Genomic DNA, 20,937 nt, shown 5'->3' on the forward strand with positions numbered 1-20,937 from the left:
ACTATTCGTGGTGCGCCTCTAAAGCTTCATTTATGTTTATTATCACTGATGAGGTTAATTCGAAACTCTTTGTTGGGTTATCGAACTCAATGTTTTTGTTTGTTGTAATTTATTTTTATTGATATAATTAAAAAAAAAAAAAAAAAAAGTTTTATACACAGTAAAAAATTCAAAACAGTGGAAACTTTTAGAACTTTGTTTGAAAAGGAAATGACTTTTAGAACTTGCAACATGTCATCGCCCTAGATCGATCATGAGGTGATGAGACAAAAAGCAAAAGTATCTCACAAAAGAGTGAGGTGATGGCCCTTGGCTGACTAATTAATTTTGGAGGGTGGACTACTTTCAATGTTTCTAAGTCTATATAAAGTAGAAGTCAAAACCACTAACAGGGATCCGTGGCGCAATGGTAGCGCGTCTGACTCCAGATCAGAAGGTTGCGTGTTCGATTCACGTCGGGTTCAATATTTTTGCCTTTTTTTTTTCTTTTTTTTTTTAAAAAAAATTATCATAAATCAAATCAGAAACGCCGAATGTACACCCTTTAGAATCCGAGTCAGAAATACCAAATATTTATAAATATTGATTTGGATTAATTATAACCATGTATATATACATAATTAGATTACTGTTTACTTGTAAGGCAGAAGCTGAGATCGAGTTCCTTAGATAAGAAAAATATATCTCTTAATAGTGCAGTTTTCTTGATGATCAATTTGATAGCAGTTGGGTCAAATCAATATCTAGCTAGAAAATTAAATGTTTAGCCTATATATGATTTTTGGAAAAATTAAGGAATATGCCAAAAGTTAGCTTTATTATGCAGCATTATAATTAAACTTATACAAGTTATCGATCATCCTTTTTTTCTTTTTTAACCATGCATTCAGCATCACGTACATGCATGAATTAACAATTATTGGTAATTAATTTAGTAAGTAAACATAATCATATTCAAAGTAAAAAAAAAAAAAAAAATATTCTGGCTGGGTGCAAACATGGGCAATCTAGATTCAATAATGGGCTAACTACATAGGTCATGACCTAGCTAATTAATGATTATTTACAAACCAATTTTGGGTTTTATTTTTATTATTTAGAGGGGGAAAAAAATAAAAAGCAGTTCACTAAAAGTAGGAGGCCAGGAAAAACTAGATGACTTGGCACCAACAAACCTGCAAGAAAAAAGAAAAAAAAGATACAATTTCTATTTGATCTGGGTAACCATATGACCCAGACCCACCATCATAGTTCTTATAGTGATTGTGATAAAGAGATCTAAAAATTAATTGCAGACTTTGCAGTTAGCAGTATCCTAAAAATTAAAATTGGACCCAATTTGGGGGCTGACATCTCTTTGAGTGAGGATTTATATGCCGGGATTATTTTTGTTTTAAATCAATCAAGCAATTAAGACCTCAATGTAGTCTTTCGGGTAACGCTTAATATATAGTGGACTTAGGTGTCTAACATGGAACTACCATATTCTTTTCTTTTCTCTATTGCTTCCCCTTTTTCTTTACAATGTATATATATTATATTTTATTTTAAATTTCTACACACTATAAATTTAAATGTCTTGTTTTTCACAAATTGGCAATGCAACTAAGCTTTTAATTAAGCTTAATTTTTATGGGATTATATATTTATGAAAATCAAAATGTTTTAGAAGATGAGTAAACCCTTCCTCTGGTGCACATCCCAGTTATCAAACTAGCTAAGCCACCTCTTGGTGGTTATATTTGTATCTAATTTTTGTAATAGGACATTTCAACTTTTACCAAGCTTAAGTATTTGTGATTAGCAGTCTACTAAAGAAGAACTAATAGAACTCAATCAATGTAACACCCCTAGCCCAAGAGGGATAGGTTTGTTAATTTTAAAGTCTGCCTTTGTATTCAAATATGATTGTATTTAATTTCAAATATTTTATTATAATTATCTCCTACATTTTAGGTAATCGAATTTGATTGTATTAAATTTGATTTGATATAATCTCTATCTATCATTTTGTATTCTCTACCACAGTTTTTCGATAAATATGGGCCATTTATATTGTCATTGATCATCAAGAAATAAGAGCAAGCTAGATGTAGTCTTTTAGATTCTTTTCTAATGGTGGACGTAGGTGTTTAATACCGAATCATTCGTAAAATCCTTTGTCTCAATTTTCAATTTATTTTTGCTATTTTATTTAGGAAAAACTTCATTTACTACCCCTGATTTTTTTTTTTTTTTTTTTTTTTATCACTTTTGCAATCATTTATACCCTTAAACTTTAAAGAATCTCAATTTAGTGTATTCATCTTTTAATTTTTTTTTATTTATTTATTTTAATTTCAACCATCTCTTAGGATTTCCTGTTAAATCTTAACGGAATAGTCTCAAAATTCTCAAATTACCCTTCTTTTTTTAGGAAGAAAAAAAAGAACAAAATTGCAAAGATTTAGGCGTTGGTAAGGATTAATGGAATTTGCAAAAATACTCCACGCAATAATCTTTGGAATATATATATATATATATATATATATATATATATATATATATATATATATATATATATATATATATATATATATTTAAAAAAATTGTATTTTGAGAATTTTGATAAGATTTAACGGAAAATCCTAACGAATGGTTGAAATTGAAAAATAAATATACTAAATTGACACTTTTAAAATTTTAAGGATATGATAGTAAAAATGATGAAAGATTAGGAATGATAAGTGAAGTTTTATCTTTTATTTATTTACTATTTCATTATGAATTTCTTTAGGGTTGATCATTTTTTACATGACCTACAAACCTGACACGAACTCAATACAAAATTAGCAGGTTAAGGTTTAAAGGTCTGGCATGTTTAATTAAATGGGTATGGTTAGGGTTGACCTATATATTCTTATATCAATGTCTCGATACAAACCAAACTTGACAGAAAACATAAGAACTGATGATTTTTAACACTACTACGAACTCATCATGAACCCAACACAAAATTACTGTAATTTAACAATGTAGATTATTTTCGATCTATTGCTTATGTAGGATTCTTCATTCTTCTTCCTTCGTAAAAAAAAATAAATTAAAATTAAAAATTTAAAAATTCTAGCTCGAACAGAAACTCTCTCTCTCTCTCTCTCTCTAATGATGATGATTATGGCCGGGTGACATTCCAATTTTGGATGAGCTAGAAAATGACAAAAATGAAGAACTAGCTAGGCTATCATACTTTCCAAGAGGTTTATTATTGTGCCCATCGTTGCTTGCTATGTCCCAAAATGACCTCAATCATCTTCCCCAATACTAAAAGGGCATTGCCTTCATGATATCCTACCCATTGTATGATGGTGGCATCACCATTGCAAATGGAGGAAAAGAAAGAAAGTGCAACCAAATAATATCTACTAAAACAAATCTCTCTCTCTCTCTCTCTCTCACTCAGTTTGACACTTTTTTATATTCATTTGTGTTTCTCTTTTACAGTAATTCTTTGTTCTTTCAAAGAAATTCCATAAATGAACACTTTGACAACCTTTAAAACTGAAAGGACCGCTTCAAACGAAACTAGAGAGAGAGAAAAAAAGATGTAGAAAAATTTAATTAACAGAACTCAAAATGTTCAATCTTTTTTTCTTGCTTCTTTCTTTTGCAGGACAAATGCTTTAATCAAAGCACTTGAATATCTACCTTAGTCATCTATTGGGTTGACGAGTTTGGGTTCATTTCATCTTCAACACCCTTCTCAAACTCATCTGCTCGATAAGTTGAATGAACTCCATAAAGCACATAGAACAAAGTTATCAAACATGCCCATATAGCAAAGCTTTGGAATGCAAGTTTCTTTAGTGTTGTCATCAAGAAGACATTAAGAAAGACTGATGTCGCGGCTGGCCATGGCATAAACGGTACCGACCATTCCATGTATTGTCCTTGATGACAAGGTACCATGTAGTGGAAGATGGCAGTGATGATGATCATGGATCCCCCGAACAACGGAAGGTTCCACCATTGTAGCCCGAGCTTCCATGATATGGAAATGCCAAAAGCACAGGCTGAGAGGAGAAAAAGGAACAAGAAGGTATGGAGAGGGGGGTTGTGGCTTATGATCACGTATCTTCTGTAGATGAGAGCGTTGGCTACAAGGTAGAACACCAAGAGTGTTCCAAAGTTGATCATTTGAAGGACTATTTCGAGGTCAGTGAAGAGTGCAATTGTAGCTGTGCAGATTCCTACATCACGAGGAACGAATTAATATGGTTTATGGGATTTTAATTATGTGTCTAACTCATGATAGATATATAGATATTGTGAAAATTTTCAAAAAAAAAAAGAAAAAAGAAAAAAGAAAAAGGTTTTATATAATACAAAATAAAGCATTACTATTTTTTAACACTGAGAATAGAAAACAAAAAATAAATTTATAGGAAGCATTGTGGAAAAAGTAAACAAATGAAAAAGTTCTCCATTAGTTTTTTATAAATGGACATTATCTTTATTTTCTTCACCTTAGATGCAGCTATTTAGGTGGCTAGAATAGGATTACTAGATTTAGCTACGAGTTTGTGGGGTGAATTTTTTTTTTTTCTTTCTAAATTCTTAATGAAAATTGCCTTGGACTCTCACTCAAAAAAATTGTTCTTTAGCATTCAAACTTCTAGTGACGACACAATTAAAAATTGTCGCTAATAAACACTTATTGAAATCCAATAATCCATATTTTGCAAGCAAAACATGGTTTGAGAAATTTGAATATTTTCTTATCTTTAGTGTTACTACTATTTCAATTATTATTTCCTTTTTCTTTTGAGGTGTTGCTCTCCCCACTTTCGAAAATTGATAGATGTCCTTGAACAAGATAGTAGTAAGAGGATATAAAAAAGGTTATCATAAAACTTAAGCCCACTCCCAAATCCCAAATCCCAACTCCAAAATATTTTTTGCTTAATAATAAAATATGTGGTATGGGAATTAATATCATAAAAGATTTAATTTGCTTGTGATTGTTACTAGACACTATCTAGATTTGTAATTTTTGTGTCTTCTTCTTTGGGATGAAATGGGAGTGCAATTAAAGTTCATGGAGAAGCATGTAAGACATGAAATTAAGATTTTCCTTACCTAAGAAGAGTGTGGCATTCATTGGGGTGCCTGTTGAAGGATGAACCTTGGCTAACCATGCCGGCACTAGCCGGGCCCTTCCAATAACACAGAGGTACCTAGCTTGACCTAACATGGCAACCAGAAGAGAAGCAACAATTCCCAAACTTGCTCCTACCCCAACAACATTGCTTGCCCATTTCCACCCGATTTTTCGAAAAGCGATTGCAAATGATGCAGTTTTTGATATCTATAAACAATTCAAGATTGCCTATAAATTTGAATGTGAAATAATATATAAAATAATAATAAATAAAAAAAAATTGACAATTTATTTACTGTCGTTTCAATTAGTGTGACGTCTTTTCATAGTATACATGGTAAAGTAAACAAATGGTGTGTTTGAGATATATATGAAATTTAGATTACTGACCTTAGTGTAAGGAACCATCATACACAAAGACAATGCCATGAGGCAATATAGTACAGAAACAATGAGAACTGAACCCACAATTCCCACAGGAAGGCTCCTTGAAGGGTTTTGGATCTCTTCTGCCATAGTTGAAACCGAGTCATAGCCAATAAAGCTGAAGTAAACAATGGCTGCTCCATCAAGAAGACCTCTAACACCCTTAGGAGTTAGTCCTCCTGGCTTCACCAAGTTATTGGTAGTCCCATGGGAGAAGCCAGCAAATATGATAAATCCAAAGAAAACTACATGAAACACTGTCATAATAAGGTTCAAGATAGAGCTTTCCTTTGTACTGCAATAACAAAAAAAAAAAAAAACTTTCATCACAATTGAATCAATAAAAAACCCTTACTTCATAGTCCAATAAATAGTTTAGAGGAAATTTCTGTCCATTCAGTGATGGTTACAATGATGATGATAATAAGTAACCAACGCCATCAATGATTTTTAATTGCCATCAATATATATATATATATATAAATAGGGCTGGCATTAAAAAAAAAAAAAAAAAAAAAAAAAAAAAACGATACAAATGGCCACTAACCCATGTCAATGAAACATCTAGCAAGCTAAGAAACATGTGCACCAAGATCAACATATATAAACTCCCAGGAAATAAAAGTGATTAATATATAGAGTTAAATATGGTAAGAAATCAAACCTATGGCATAGACAGAGAGTGAGAAGGAGAATAAGAGCGACAGCCGGGAAATCCAACATATTATAACCTTTTGCTAGTCCATCCACTTTGACTCTCCATGAGTTTGAACTATTTACTCCAAAAGCACAGGCTAAATACTCAGTAAAAGTTCTTCCCACAGCAGCATTGGATAATACATATTCCATAAGTATGCTTGCCCCAGCAAAGTAACCTACAAACTCTCCTACATCATTTCAAGATAAATCTCTAAAAAATAAATAAATAAATAAATTAAGAAGGAAATTGAAGAATAATAAGACAAAAATATGCATACCAAAGGTCACTCTAAGGTAACTGAAGGCACCACCGGCAACTGGAATTTGAACAGAGAATTCAGTGTAACACAAAGAGGAAAGAAGTGCTGATATTCCGGCAATGATATATGATATGAAGACAGAAGGGCCAGAGTGCTCGTTGGCTACAATACCAGTTGTGACAAACACTCCAACACCAAGCATCCCACCAACACCAAGGGCGACCAAATCATGCCACTTGAGCTTCCTTTTCATGTCTGCTCCAGACCTTTGCCTCACCTGGTTGAGCTCTTGGTCTGGAGTCCAGGTCGCCAACATTCTCTTTCTAAGCCTGTGAGGTGTTTGGTGGAGGGAATAGAGGTAATTGGAGAAGGAAATGGTGTTGGGTGCAATTTGAACGCTGGTGGTCATGTTTGTGAAAGAAATGGATTAGTGTTTTTTGCTTCCATGAGATGGGTGGAGTGAAGGTCTTAAATATGTGTTTGAGAGAAGGTATAATGCCTTTTAGGTGAAAGTTTTAAATATACATTTTGGGTGCCTTTTGCGCTCACAACTTCCATCATAAGTTGCTACCACTAGTATTGCTGGTAGTTTTCTCACTTTTTTCTTTCATTTTAAGAATTGTCTTCAGTGTATGTGAAATGGATTGCTGCAGTGGATAGTGTTTTTTTTTTTTTGTCTTTACTTTGGTTATCTGCAATTTTTTTTTCTTTTATTTGTTGTTGTAATCGTTATTTCACTCATTAAAAAAAAGAAAGAAAAAGAGAGAGAGAGAGAGAGAGAGAGAGAGAGATAGGATTATATATGCTGGATTCTTTTACTAAAGGTTGATGAGAGAACCCAAGTGGGTGTCCATGGCTTTATTGAGAGTACCTATTTGTCCTTGTGTGTGTCTAGAATGACAAATAACACCCTCTTTTATCTTTCATTATCTCTCCAACTAAATAGTCTTTGAGAACCCCAAGACACCAAAGAAAGGTTCTTCTGTTATAGAAGCATACACAAAAAAGATAGAAAAGGCCCAACCATTTTGAAGTGAGCTTTGTAAGAGGAATCACTACGTGAAGAAAGGACTTTGACCTAATCTTGTAGAATTTCACATCTAAAACTTTGAAAAGTTGTGAAAAGCATCAAACACTTTGTTAAAGCAACTAATTAGATTTCTTCCAATGAGTCTCAAGAATGATTGAACGTGATTCCTCAACAGGAGCATATTGATAACACAGTTCCAACGCTGCCAATATATATCATATATTGTGATGCTCTGATTCCATAAAATCTCAAAAAATTTAGAGCAAACACGTGTTAATGCATCGAAGATAGATTTATATTTAAATACTTTGTTTCATAGTTTACTAGATCTGATTTCATCTAACATTGACCAATACAAGAATGATACTCAAGTTAATGGAAACATATCTTTAAAGTTGAATTTAAAAGTGGCTTAAGAAGCCAAATATGTGGTTTTTGAGTACTCCAACTTAAATTAATGTACGAAAAATGGAAAAATAATAAGAAACTATGAGGTTGGAGCTTTGAACCTCTATTTATGATCATCATTTTAGTGAAAGCTTGTCTGACATCTCGTTGTTATGCAGCTTTTGCCACATATTCTCTAAAACATATATTATTAAGCTCCTAAAGTATATATAATACATGTTATTCGTAGTCTCAATAGATATATATTTCTTTTTTTCTTTTTTATTTTTTTGAAAATCTCAATATATATATATATATATATATATATATATATATATATATATATATATATATATATATATATATATATATATATATATATATATACACACCAAGTAAATTAAGCTTTTCTTCTGGCATTTCAACATAATTAATGCAGTATTGATTGCAGCCTTTTCAACTTACAACATATACTTCTCAAAGACATACTAATTAAAGCTGCTAATTAATAAGAGGACTGATCATTGATTAAATGGGAGTAAAGAAATTATTAAATAGGCTTTCCTTTTTAATACTGTCGAGAGATGAATATATATCACTAAATGATTTTAGGAGTTATATATATACATTCAAAATAATTAAACAGACATGCATACATAGAGACAGGTTTATATTTATGTATAGATATAAGTGCATATAATGCTGTACGTGTCGGTGGTCAAACATCGTTGGTTTTTGACATGCATTGAGACAGACCACATACGTATGACTCTCATGTGCCATATGTCAACATTGAAAAAATAGTAAAAAAATATGATGTGTTATCTTTAGCATAGAAGGTTCATAAATTTATATGATTGGTAAAGTGAATGATTAACTTGGGAAATCTATCCAGAATCTTGCAAGTTGGTGTTTTGTATTTTAAGCATCTCGAATATATATATATCATTCACCCTAATAAGTCTCCATCTTTTCTTGTAGAGATTTGGCTTACCATACTTGAATCTACTCCTTTACAGGTAGGTTATAGGTATAACTTTGGCATGACCCTGGTTTCAAACCTATTTCCATTAATTCCACGAAACTTTTCAATAAAAGCATAATTAACAATGCATCTCTACTTTTTATAAACATTTTCTTCTCATTATCTTATTTTATAATGCAACTTAAGGTTGACAAAAATAATGATAGCCGTGGCAAACAAAAATTATATATCGTCGCCAAACCACCTGCAAAAGCCTTAGGAGTGTTTTGATACTCCCTCGATCTGGCTAATTTGGGGGTGGTCAGACCTCCCTTAGAATTTTATTTTAGTACTTTGTAAACCATAATGAGTTTATTGCAAATAGTGCAATTAGAGGAATTAATTTTGTATTTTCTTTTCTAAATATAATAAGAAAAGCATTTGGAGATGGATCGAGTGGAATATTTAATTTGTTGTGCTTTTCAATCTGATTGGTAGATAAATTGCACTAAAAGGATATATGGGAGAAGCACTAGAAGACTTTTGCATATGATATTGTGAAGTGGGTCATCCAAATTTCCTTTGACCTCAGTCCTCACCTCTAATTGAGTGTCGCTACAGTCGTCTCTCTCTATATATATATATATGTTTTCTGATGCCAAAGGAACCCATAAGAATGTAATATATACGTGAAAAGTTGTTTGATTTTATATATCTAAAGAGTTTAATTAATATACAAATAGAAAGGTGAAAAAAAGAAGAGAGATTTGTGCAAGTGAGTCATCGATCTCCAAAGAACAAGATGCCCTCTTGGGGAGGAGCCAGCTAGGAATCAAGAAGGGATAATCCTAATATATACAGTGCCTGTTAGACTTTTCCTAGAGTTAATAGTTTCTAGAATTAATTAATTAATTAATTAATTTGGTACGCTATATCCTATAAAATAATAAGTATCATATTCTTAATCACTCGAATTATAGTTGTTTCTTATCCAGTTGAATATCATCCTTAATTCAAAACTACAATTTTGACTCAACTCTCTCTCTCTCTCTCTCTCTCTCTCTCTCTCTCAATATATATATATATATATATATATATATATATATATATATATATATATATATATATATTAACTAAAAAAAAAAAATCAAGCCAAACTAATTGTTGTTTGCATAAAAAAAAATATTTAATATGATGATTCAGAATTACTGTCAACCATGTTTGCTCAAGCAAATAAAAAAATCTCAGCAATAGAAACCCTGAAAATAATAATTAGTAGAGAGATGGATCGATCTTCTGATCTCTATGCTTATATATTATTGATACCCAATTGATATTTTTTACAATTATGGCTGGCTCCCAACCCTCTTTGATATTGGAGATATTATTAAGATTCGCCTCCATCAATGAAATGAGAGAGTTTGCTATAAAATTATTATATAACTTCATCACGTACATATTTGTTATTTATTAGCAAAAGCCTAAATTCAAGGTGAGAATGGGTAAAGTTGAAACCAAAGGCTAGCTCACAACCAATTTTCAAACCACCTCTTTTCTTCTTTGTTAATGAATATAATGATTCCAATGAGTATGAAGGTCGTCATGGGCTTGATTTATCTTTTTGTGACCAAAAGAATTATATATATATATATATATATATATATATATAAAAGAAATATATAAAAGCCAAGGGACTGTGCATTACAAATACCATTACTAGCTTCTTGTTTTGTGGTTCAGACTCTGTAACCCTAATTGATTAGAATATGATCGAAGCTGAAGTAGCTTCTTATATATTTCCTTGAATAACTAACCCTACCCACAATAACATCAATTAACATAGTTTCCTATTCGAGGCAAACATTAAAGCTTTTTTTCTTTTCTTTTCTTTTCTTTTTTCTCTTTTTCCCAGATCCAACACAGATTTTCATTTTTTAAAAGCATTATAAATATAATGCCAACGTAAAAAGTAGGTCTACCATTGCCACCATGCAAGTTGCCTCAGCGTAGCTAGTGGTGATTATCATGGAAGGGGAGAGAAGGAATTCTAAAACAGCCACCTTTTCATGATCGAAACCTTAACTAAGACACCATTTCAAGAATCTCTCGAGTGAAATGCAGCTGTCATAAATTGACAACTACCATATTAAAGACAATTTACATATGAAATCCTCCAACTAGGACAAAATTTAAACCGACTTTCTTAAAAAAGTTACCCATATATGTTGGTGTAGGACTATATATTGGATGGGCCCCGAAAAAAGGCAACTATAACTGAGTGTGTGTTATTCTATTCATCCCACAATGTAAAAACATTTGAAGTGATCATGGTGACATTGAGCGCATTTAGCCCCTTGATTTTGCGTGCGATTTTAAACAAAATTATAGAAAATGGTGATTTGAAAACGTCAAAAAATTCATGTTTTAACGAAGCAAGGGAGTACGGTTTGAAAACATAAATGGTAACTTCACAATATATGTTGGTAGCGGTCGGAATGCCGAAAATTCGCACACTCCTATACAAAAGCCGGGGATGCGAGAAGACATATATACATACATGATACATACAAAAGTATCCAACCATTACATAAGCAAAAGCCCCTCGAATTAAATATGGCTAGTGTTACCGACAACATTGTTACATGGTGGAAGATATTAACCATTATTATCGTTTTTATGAATATAGAAAATTGCTTGATATATTACTTCAATGGCATTAGAGTGGTGCCACACTTTAGTCATAGTGTTAATCAAAAAGAATTCATTGGAAGGGAATTTGATAAGCCTTTAAAAGGGGGAATTTGTGACATATTATTGCCACTAATGATAACTTTAGATAAAGTAGTTCTTATAAAAAAGAAAAGATCAATAACTTTTTTGCACAAAAGCAGGCTAATGTTTATCATAATATTCCGATTTGGGAAAGGCTGACATGGAAGACATCCCACCAAAGTGTTAAGGGGAAATGGGGAAAAGGAAGTGGTGAAGAATATGGGGCGGTTGGGGGGGTGGTGGTGGTGGTTTCTCTCTCATCATATTTCACTTGTGGGGGGCCAAAATTAATTTATTCTAGGTGCTATATTTATAGCCACGTGGACATCTCCGGACCATATGTTCTTCCTCAACCATGATATTGTTTTTTTCAACTCAGTCTATTAAATTGGCATCTATCCTCAGACTATATGATTCTCGCATGCTCTAATTAAGATATATGTCATATTAATAGACTGAATTGAAAGAAGTTCTTCTAATCTGGTGTGCCGCAAAAACTTTACCCCTATATATGTAAAATGAATGTTTCTACAGGATAAATTCACTGAATCAATCTTCTTGTGTTCTATGTCATATTTGTAGTAGGTGACAACTAGCATTAATAGTTCGACCACTTATTTCAAAACCAACTGTTTTAGATTTTCACCAGAAATAAAGTCTATTCAAACTTATTCCCAATTAGACTTTAGAATTTTCTTTTTCATGTTTATTTTGCTTTGAGTCTTTCTTTGACTTCATCAGTTCATGACTATTTGAGTATGTATGTGAGATGGAATATAAGTTGAATATTTAGTAACCTTTATGACATTCTTAATCCTGCTATTAGTTTCCAGTGCTAGACTGACTGGGACACTCAAAATGTTGAACCAAGATGGTTCCTGTATGAGTCTACTACTAGTATAGTTTCACCGACACGATACTTGAAAAGACACGTTATATGTCAATCACGATCTTCTCCATTTCAAGTGAAATTATCTTACAATTTTATTGCAGGAACCCACAGGATCAAGAGCTAGACAGTTTGGTAGACCCTCCAACGGGTTCAAGAAGCATTTAGGCCTTCATAATTGAGTTGAACATGAACTTGAACCAGAGAAATCCACATATCAATCTAGTATCATGTACACTTTTTTATTATATTTCCCACATGTTTATGAAGCTTTTCCAACATTTTCTTTTTCCTGGTGAAATTGGAAACTAGAGAAAATGGCATTCCTTTTAACAAATTGGTCCCATATACTAGAATATATGTTAAATTCAAGCATACATCACATTGAGAAAAATTATGTATTGCACATAGCATTTGGTAGCTTTAGTTCACACATTATTATCATTGTCAAATCAGTTGTCAGAATCATGTAATTGCATCCATGAGCAATCTTGTTGTGAAATACGATTACAGAGGATTCCTATTTACATCTTTGTACAGAAGATACCTCGACCGAGTTTTACCAAGTGCAGCATACCTGAAAGGTTGCAGAACATATCATTGTCTATTTGATTTAAACCATATTGGAAGAATATGCAAGAGACTTCTATATACTATTACCATTTCCCCATCCAGGAAAAAAGAATAAAAAAAAATGTAGTATATTTCTCACTTACCACTGAGGCACAAATGGTGCCATCCAAATAACATCACCTGCTTGAATTGGATACCTATTTATGAAAATATTAACAGAAAATAAGATTAGAAAGATTTAACAAGTGCCAGTAGATCATAGAAGTGAAAAAAAAAAAAAAGAAAAAAAAAAAAGGGAGAGCCAGAATGCACTTATAAGTCATAACAATATTGCAATAAGCAAATTCATCAGCTGTCATCGAGGCAAAGCCAGACAGCATTCCTTAGAAATTTAGGAACTTGAATTTTAAGTTCTATTATTGATTTCATGCACAAAGAGAGGTTTACTGTTTGTGTTGCTGATCTTATGGCTAGTTATTGTGGATCTAGAAATAGAATAGTGTACCGAAATAGTCATCTCTTAGAAAGGTAAGAGGCATGAATTTGAAAAATGCCAGAAGATGTTCATTCTGCTTGATAGTTCAAACACTTGCCATACCAATTAAGAATAATAATTGCAACAAACACAAAGTGTAATTTTGCACTAGTAAGCAGGTAAAAACATGAAAACATGAGTTCCAAGGAAGAACAAAGCCAACTAAAACCTGTCTGTCCCTCTTTGACATAATGCTTAGAGACATGCACACTATTCCAGGCCACTTTCCATGTATACAGGGAGATCCAAACCCCCACTCGGGCCAAGAAAATAGTAATATATGATATCTCATGGGCAAGTTGTTCCACAAGTCAAATTCTAATGGATCAATTGTACAAGCAACAACCAAATAAAGTGCCCCCTATCAATATTATCCCATATGTTAGACAATTATCACTATAACCATACCATAGCTCACTCTAAGGACAAAGTTTTTCAGTGAGGAGACATCAAACATGTTCGAGCCTGCTAAAACTAAGGCAAGTTAAAATTAAGCTGGTGAGTGTGATCCTCCTTACATGCGCTGACCAAACCAGTTTAATGCAAGCAAAATTGTTACCAAATGGTAGTAGAAGAAAAGGTGTAAAGCTGGGGGAGGAATCTAACCAAATCCCAAAGCCTTAGTATGTTAAGACGTACAAGATAAATCAGGCAATCCTAGATACAGTGCAAGTCCTATTAAGTATTTTCATATTCGGTGTTCAATACAAATAATTGTTATTGGCCTCAGAAAGCTATATATGACATCAGCAGGAATTTTATAGACATCCTAACACAATACTCTTGAAGAAATCTTACCAGCTATCACCCAAGCGATAAATGCCCTGTCCCTCTAAAAGCAACAAACCATGCTGATTGTAATGAAACTCCTGTGAAAGCAAAAAGCCCAAATACATAATTTTCTTAACCCTCATAACTTTAACAAGAAAGCATCCTCAAGAAGCTGGACAAAAAAATAACTATCAAAACTATGACTTACTTTAAAATTATTTAACAAAACCTACCTATCTTGGAAAAAATCCCTAAAATTTTTAAAAAGAAAAAAGATTGGTATCAGAATGTGAATTATTCACGTCTCTAAAGCTTCATTAAATTAATTTCTTTTATAGCGTAACCAAAATTTAGATCAAATGTTATTAGAGAAAACTTACTTTGAATGGTATTACGATTTGCATGTTACAAACATCCAGACCAAGATGGAGGAGCAATATATAGAAACTCAAGATAAAAGAGGCTCAACAACCAAGAAAAAGAAGAATACCTTGACATTAAGAAATTCTCCAGGTTGAAAATCCATGATCTGCAGGCATGTATATAAATGCTGAGTTGCTGAAAAGAATGCTATGACCAAGGAAACCAGGATTTGCATCACAAAGTAGATTACAGCTTACATGGATATTGAAGTCATATGGCAAAGATGTGGGGAGAAGCTTCCTAAGTTCAAAGACCTGATATCAGGCAAGGAAAAAGTTACACACACAAACTTAATAACAACTATAAAAACTATCTTAAATAGAAACCTAAAGAAAATAAAGACTAAAAACTGTTTCCAGAAATCATCATAAAATATTGGATATGTACAATTGAGTATTTGTAACATACAAATGCCAAGAGCAAGAAAAGATTAGAAGACATATACGAGACTTGTTCCGAGTCAATATGTATCAAGGAATGGCTCCTACACACCCCAGAGTGGACTGAAAATAAGTATGCTGTTTTTCTTTTGGCCTTGTGGGGTGGGGGGGATTTGAAAGACAGGGACGTCCAATCTTTCTGAAATATTAAGCATATAAACAAACAATCCACAACTTACTTCGCCTGGAGTTTCAAGGAGTGGCTGCTTTTCTGTTGAACTGATGATTTGCTCAGTGACACAATTATCCAGCGAGGCATACCTAACAGTAAACAAGGTAGTTGACAATTAAAAGTATTATGTATCATCCGATTACTTAAACACTGTTGGTTGCTAATGATGTTTCAATAGCAAAGTAACTTTAACTGATAAAACAAGTTCTTCAATAGCATCAATGCCATGTAAGGGTACTTAGAGTGAATTCTCATGCCAAGCATGCAATGAGGATGAAACATCTGAACGAGATGGCAAACTATCCAGTCAATTATAACACATATAGGCACATACCTTCGCTCAAACACCACAAGAGTGGCAGATGCATAACACTTCAGTGAATGTTGAAATCTAGGAGGTAGATAAGCATACGAATCTATCTGCATTTCAAAGAGAAATGACATTAGACTTTCTTCCAGCCTTTATCAATGATCCTGAATAATCACATAAAGCATTTGCAGCCACTATAGAGAAAAGCCAAGGAGCCCAAAATTAATACGTTTGTGTGTACCTTTTAACTTTTAATATAGGATCATTCAAGTCAGTTTTGTTGTTACTAAGGAGAATTACTATAGATTCATCCTCCAAGGGAACCAGAAATAATAATTTTCATCTAGGTTGAGCAAAAATCAAAAGAACCAAATGGATCTTTCTTGGTATATATGGACATAGATATAGATACATATTTTATATACGCAAAGCCAATATTTTCTTCACATGGCCAAGATTGCCCTTACATATTTTATATGCTGAAAATTTTTATTCAAAATTAAATACCGATCAAGTTTTCTTACTATCAATTCGTGGCTAACACCAGAAGCATCAGTGAGAGTCACAGCACCCTGAACCACAAATATGAACCTAGTGGGACAAATACATAATAAATGTCACAAAGCAAATCAAATCAATAATTATAACCTGTTTGTATAATGACCCATATGCCTTCTTTTTTTATTGGGGGGGGGGGGAGGAGTAAATATGCATACCTCTCTACATCAACAGGGGGGAGTCCTGATCTTGAATTCTCTGCACATTGTAAAGCAAATATCAGTAAAAAAATAATCAACAAGCAGAAGATAAATTCCAATTGGAGATCTTTACATGGGCATCATAAACAGTGGATGACATGATAGACAAGATAAATCTAATTGAATCCAAGGAAAAGAGTCATCAAACAATTTAATCTCAACATATTGACTGATGAAAAAACACATATAAGCATTCCCCGATTGTATTTCTGTAACAAGCGACCACTGAGGTGAAAGAACAAATTTAACCGACACATGATCATTAATGGATGTACTAAAGAGGATATTTCTGACTGTAAGGCCAAAGAAAAAACCATAAGAAAAATCAATGTCAAACACAGAACAAAGAAAACAAACCAAGAAGCTAACTGGAAGGCACCATGCCATTCAAGAAAGGCGGGTGTGGCTAGAGAACAACCCTAGGCTTGTCCTAGCCATCATTCATGTGAGTGCTACGCTTTGACCAATAAAAGGCATTTAGTTTTAATTTTAACATGTCCTATCATCAGGAAAAGATGAGTAGACTAGCAGACATGAGTTGAGGTTGTAATAAAGAAATCCATGACTATAACTGAAAATACCTATTAGAGCAGAGCAGCATAGCAGAATTCACATAGCGGATCCCAACTACCTAGTTAAGTCATCACATGGTTTTGAGTAATTTTTCAGCCTAATTATCACATGTATTACACAAAACTAAATTAAAAGACCTTGTAGGGTACATCATTCTTGTAAAAAACCACAAGTAAATTCATTTGGAGGAGAGAGAGAGAGAGAGAGAGAGAGAGAGAGAGAGAGAGAGAGAGAGAGAGAGAGAGAGAGAATCTCAATGTGCCAAATCATGTATATCAAGTATTGACTTCTATAATTTTCAGATCATGCTTTTGTTGCTCGTGCATTGGTACTAAATTCATAAAACAAAATGAAGAGAGAGAGAGAATCTCAATGTGCCAAATCATGTATATCAAGTATTGACTTCTATAATTTTCAGATCATGCTTTTGTTGCTCGTGCATTGGTACTAAATTCATAAAACAAAATGAAGAAACAAAGAAACACAGACAAAGAATACCAAGAATCTGGGAAGTTGAAGCATAACACGTTACAACCCAAAAAGTTAAGTCTCACATTAAATGGGTGGACTGTGAAGGTGTTGCAGGAGTATCTCTCATATTGGTTCCTTATTAGATGGGACTGCATTTTATAAATGACTCTAGGGACTCTAATTCTAACATTGACTAGTCCTTTTAGGATATAACATAGATGTGACTAGCATTTCCCTAGATCGTGACAAATGGAATCAAAACCAACCTACTGGAGCATTAGAGCATGTTGTGGGCCTTGATGAGAACGTTAGGGATCATTAGAGGATATTGTGGCATCCCAACACTAAGTCTCACATTCGATGAGCGGATTGTGAAGGTGTTATATGAGTGTCTAGCCCCACATTGGTTCTTTACTAAGTAAGATTGAACTTTATAAGTGATTCTAGAAAACTCCAACTATAATATTGACTAGTCCTTTTGGGGTATAACGTAGATATTGTTAGAGCTTCCTTTGGCTCGTAAGATAACAGGTGATGTATATTTACTTGGAAAGGTGTCAAATACGTCTATCTGACTTTAATGAGTAAGGATTTGACAAGATTATAAACGTAACATAACAATTAATTGCCATTTAACATTTGATGAAGCGTAGAAAAATCTCTACAATATCATTAGAAATCATGAGCTGTATAATTTTCCAATCGAGATAAACATGCTTCAGAAGTTCTACATAATTTGTTTTCTAGAGTTTATAAGTTACAGTGTATATGAATCAATTATCTGTCAGAAATCAAGATGTATCTCAAAAACCTATAAACTTTTTTCTTCAATTGCAGGGCCCAATAATGGTGTAACAACTGTGAGTCTTGCTACCAACCATGTATTGGTCATGAATTGTTCAACATACAGATATTCCAAAAAAACTCAAATCTTTTACAAAACATGCAGATGCAGTTGTCCAACTTGTGCATGATGAGTGATGAGTTCCAATTGGTCCAACAACATTAAAGTATGAACAATCAACATATGTTGAATCTTATAACTTTATTGCTCAAGCTGAAGACCCATGAATACCAAAACTCTAAACTAAATTTTTTTTTTTAAAAAAAAAAAAAAAAAAAAGACTTGCAAATTATATACAATTCTACAACTGAACCTTGCATTTTTGCTAGGTACATTACAAAGTTTGAGCCCATAGCTGGTGTAATTAAGTAGGCCCCCAATGTATTAGTCCTGTAAAAAAAAAATCCAAATTACTGCACCACCGGATAAGACAAAATTATTTTAAAAATAAAGGGTAATGTAAAGTCAAAAGTACCACTCAGGTAAAGGACTGAATACATGACTTTCAGGTGTTATTAAAGCATGATCTGCTTTATAGACACTGCGTGTGAAACCTGGCAAATCTGGCAATAAGAACCCAAAAGAAAAAGGTGAATGTAATATCTTGCAAGCACTTTTTAGATTCGTTAATACAAAGAACAAAGGGAAACAAATCAAAATCAAAGTTTGGCAATTTCTCATTGTAACTTCAAAAAAAAAATTCAACAACCAAATTGTTAGCTAAGTATCAACTTTCCTAGAGTCATTCACCAGTTTCTCGGCAACCAAAAACCACCATTGAGAAAGTCTCACGGTAATCCATGGGCACATCATTTATTTTACAACATTATCCTCAAAATAGGCTTCGCATGCATAAAGAGAAAACCTTTCTTAGAGCTTCAGTCAGAAAGTAGATAAGTTTTCTGTTTTCACTTCCCGAAAAGTACTTTCATTTTTCACCTTTCCACCATTTTCCATCATTTTCGCAAAAAAGCCCTTCTAAGTTTCCACTAATCAACATGTTTTCTCATGAATTTATATTTTCACTAAAAGTGATAGAGAAAATAAGAATATTATCAATGGCCAAACATACTGCCTGAAAAGTCATGGTTAATAAACCTGTATGTATTACTTAGTACTCATTAAACAAAAATCTGCAATCAACGAAACTGATACCACTGCATGGTTGAGTTGCATTATCCATTGTATTAATCCCACAACACTAAAGCACACAATTCAAAATTTAAGGCCTACTTGGTTTAGAAAATAACATTCGTGTTTTTCTTAAGAATGAAAAGAGTGAAAATATTTGATAAACTATCGTTTTCAATTTCTGCTGTAAAAAGGTCGACATTTTTGGAAGCATAGAAAGCAAGCAAACACCCTTTTGAAAAGCACCCTGACAAGCATATTTTTGCATCATCTTCAACTTTTTCCACTTCAATAATGTTTTGGACCCTCTTTTTCCTTATTGTTTTCTTGCTTTATTTCCTCAGCAACCAAACACAGTCAAAATGTTTAAGCCAATCCCCATTCATGCTTCTGATTACTTCACAGACCAATACAAACCATTTACACGTTTACCCAGGTCAAGTTCTATATGATAAAACACACACACAAACAAAGTTCTAATCACTGACCTTGAAGATTAGCAGGAGAAAGTGTAGGATTGGTGACCTTCCAGTACAGAGGCTTCGAGCCTGAATCAGAGTTAATTAAAGAATAAGGCGTAGAGCAAATACCTTCTTCACTCACGGCAACTTTGAGAAAACCTGAAAAAAAAAAAAAAAAAAAAAAAAAAAAAAAAAAAGGAAAAACCCAACGATTAAAAAGATTAAAGCTAACTTAACCAGCCCCTCCCCGATTGACTATTGAGAAAACCGAGAAAGAAAAAATAAACATTGTCTAAGCAACCAAAAAGGACTATTGGGTGTTGCATACTGAGTGTTGCAAAAATGAGGAGGAAAGGAGAGGGAGTTCGCATGGTGAGATCTCTGTGTTAGGGGGGGTTTGCGTGGAGGATTGTAGTTTCAGTGCCGGTTTTTATTTGTGTAAACTATCTTGTGCTGGTGGAGAAGGAAGAAGACAAATGCTGACTAGGCGGGGAGTCGGACCAATAATTATATATGCCACTCTTTTATTACTTTTGTGTCCCTCTAAAAATGACGTGGCTTTTAGAATTACTATTTAATCAATATTCAATAGTGATTAATCACAAGCGAGTAATTCTGTAAATTCTTTTTATGTCATTTTTGTACCTCTCCAAAAATGAGGTACTTTTTAAGATCATCATTTGATCAAAATTCAATAATGATTAATCATAAGCCCAACAGTAATTTTAAAAGTCACATCATTTTTGGAGGGATAGAAGAGGAACTTCTAATATTACTTATCACAAGCTCAATGATAATTTTAAAAGAAACATCATTTTTTTAAGGTTACAAGAGTGACTTATAGAATTACTTGTCGGGGATAAGTGGAGTTTGTGCCTCTGGTTGATGAGACATGTTACATGTATATC

General features: G+C 33.0%; 2 protein-coding genes and 1 non-coding gene across 3 annotated transcripts; 1 reads left to right on the top strand and 2 right to left on the bottom strand.

The window, feature by feature from the left end:
• Window positions 1-392: 392 nt before the first annotated feature.
• On the top strand, window positions 393-464 carry TRNAW-CCA (transfer RNA tryptophan (anticodon CCA)). The gene has a single exon. It is a non-coding gene; the product is annotated as a tRNA-Trp (tRNA).
• Window positions 465-3,572: 3,108 nt separating this feature from the next.
• On the bottom strand, window positions 3,573-7,014 carry LOC133853696 (cationic amino acid transporter 6, chloroplastic-like). The gene is made up of 5 exons (XM_062289699.1): window positions 6,544-7,014; window positions 6,231-6,453; window positions 5,531-5,861; window positions 5,119-5,347; window positions 3,573-4,229 (listed from the first exon to the last, which is right to left on the bottom strand). The coding sequence occupies exons 1-5, from the start codon at window positions 6,932-6,934 to the stop codon at window positions 3,697-3,699; spliced, it is 1,707 nt and encodes a 568-aa protein (XP_062145683.1). The 5' UTR covers window positions 6,935-7,014; the 3' UTR covers window positions 3,573-3,696.
• A 5,937-nt stretch (window positions 7,015-12,951) lies between these two features.
• On the bottom strand, window positions 12,952-20,508 carry LOC133854728 ((S)-ureidoglycine aminohydrolase). The gene is made up of 13 exons (XM_062290986.1): window positions 20,358-20,508; window positions 20,057-20,188; window positions 18,913-19,000; window positions 18,751-18,827; window positions 16,508-16,547; window positions 16,316-16,382; window positions 15,816-15,901; window positions 15,489-15,570; window positions 15,067-15,123; window positions 14,937-14,975; window positions 14,474-14,544; window positions 13,284-13,337; window positions 12,952-13,144 (listed from the first exon to the last, which is right to left on the bottom strand). Exons 1-13 carry the CDS (start codon window positions 20,398-20,400, stop codon window positions 13,075-13,077), a joined length of 906 nt encoding a protein of 301 aa, XP_062146970.1. The 5' UTR covers window positions 20,401-20,508; the 3' UTR covers window positions 12,952-13,074.
• Window positions 20,509-20,937: the final 429 nt, after the last annotated feature.

The sequence above is a fragment of the Alnus glutinosa genome, chromosome 13 (assembly GCF_958979055.1).
Source record: "Alnus glutinosa chromosome 13, dhAlnGlut1.1, whole genome shotgun sequence".
NCBI lineage: Eukaryota > Viridiplantae > Streptophyta > Magnoliopsida > Fagales > Betulaceae > Alnus > Alnus glutinosa.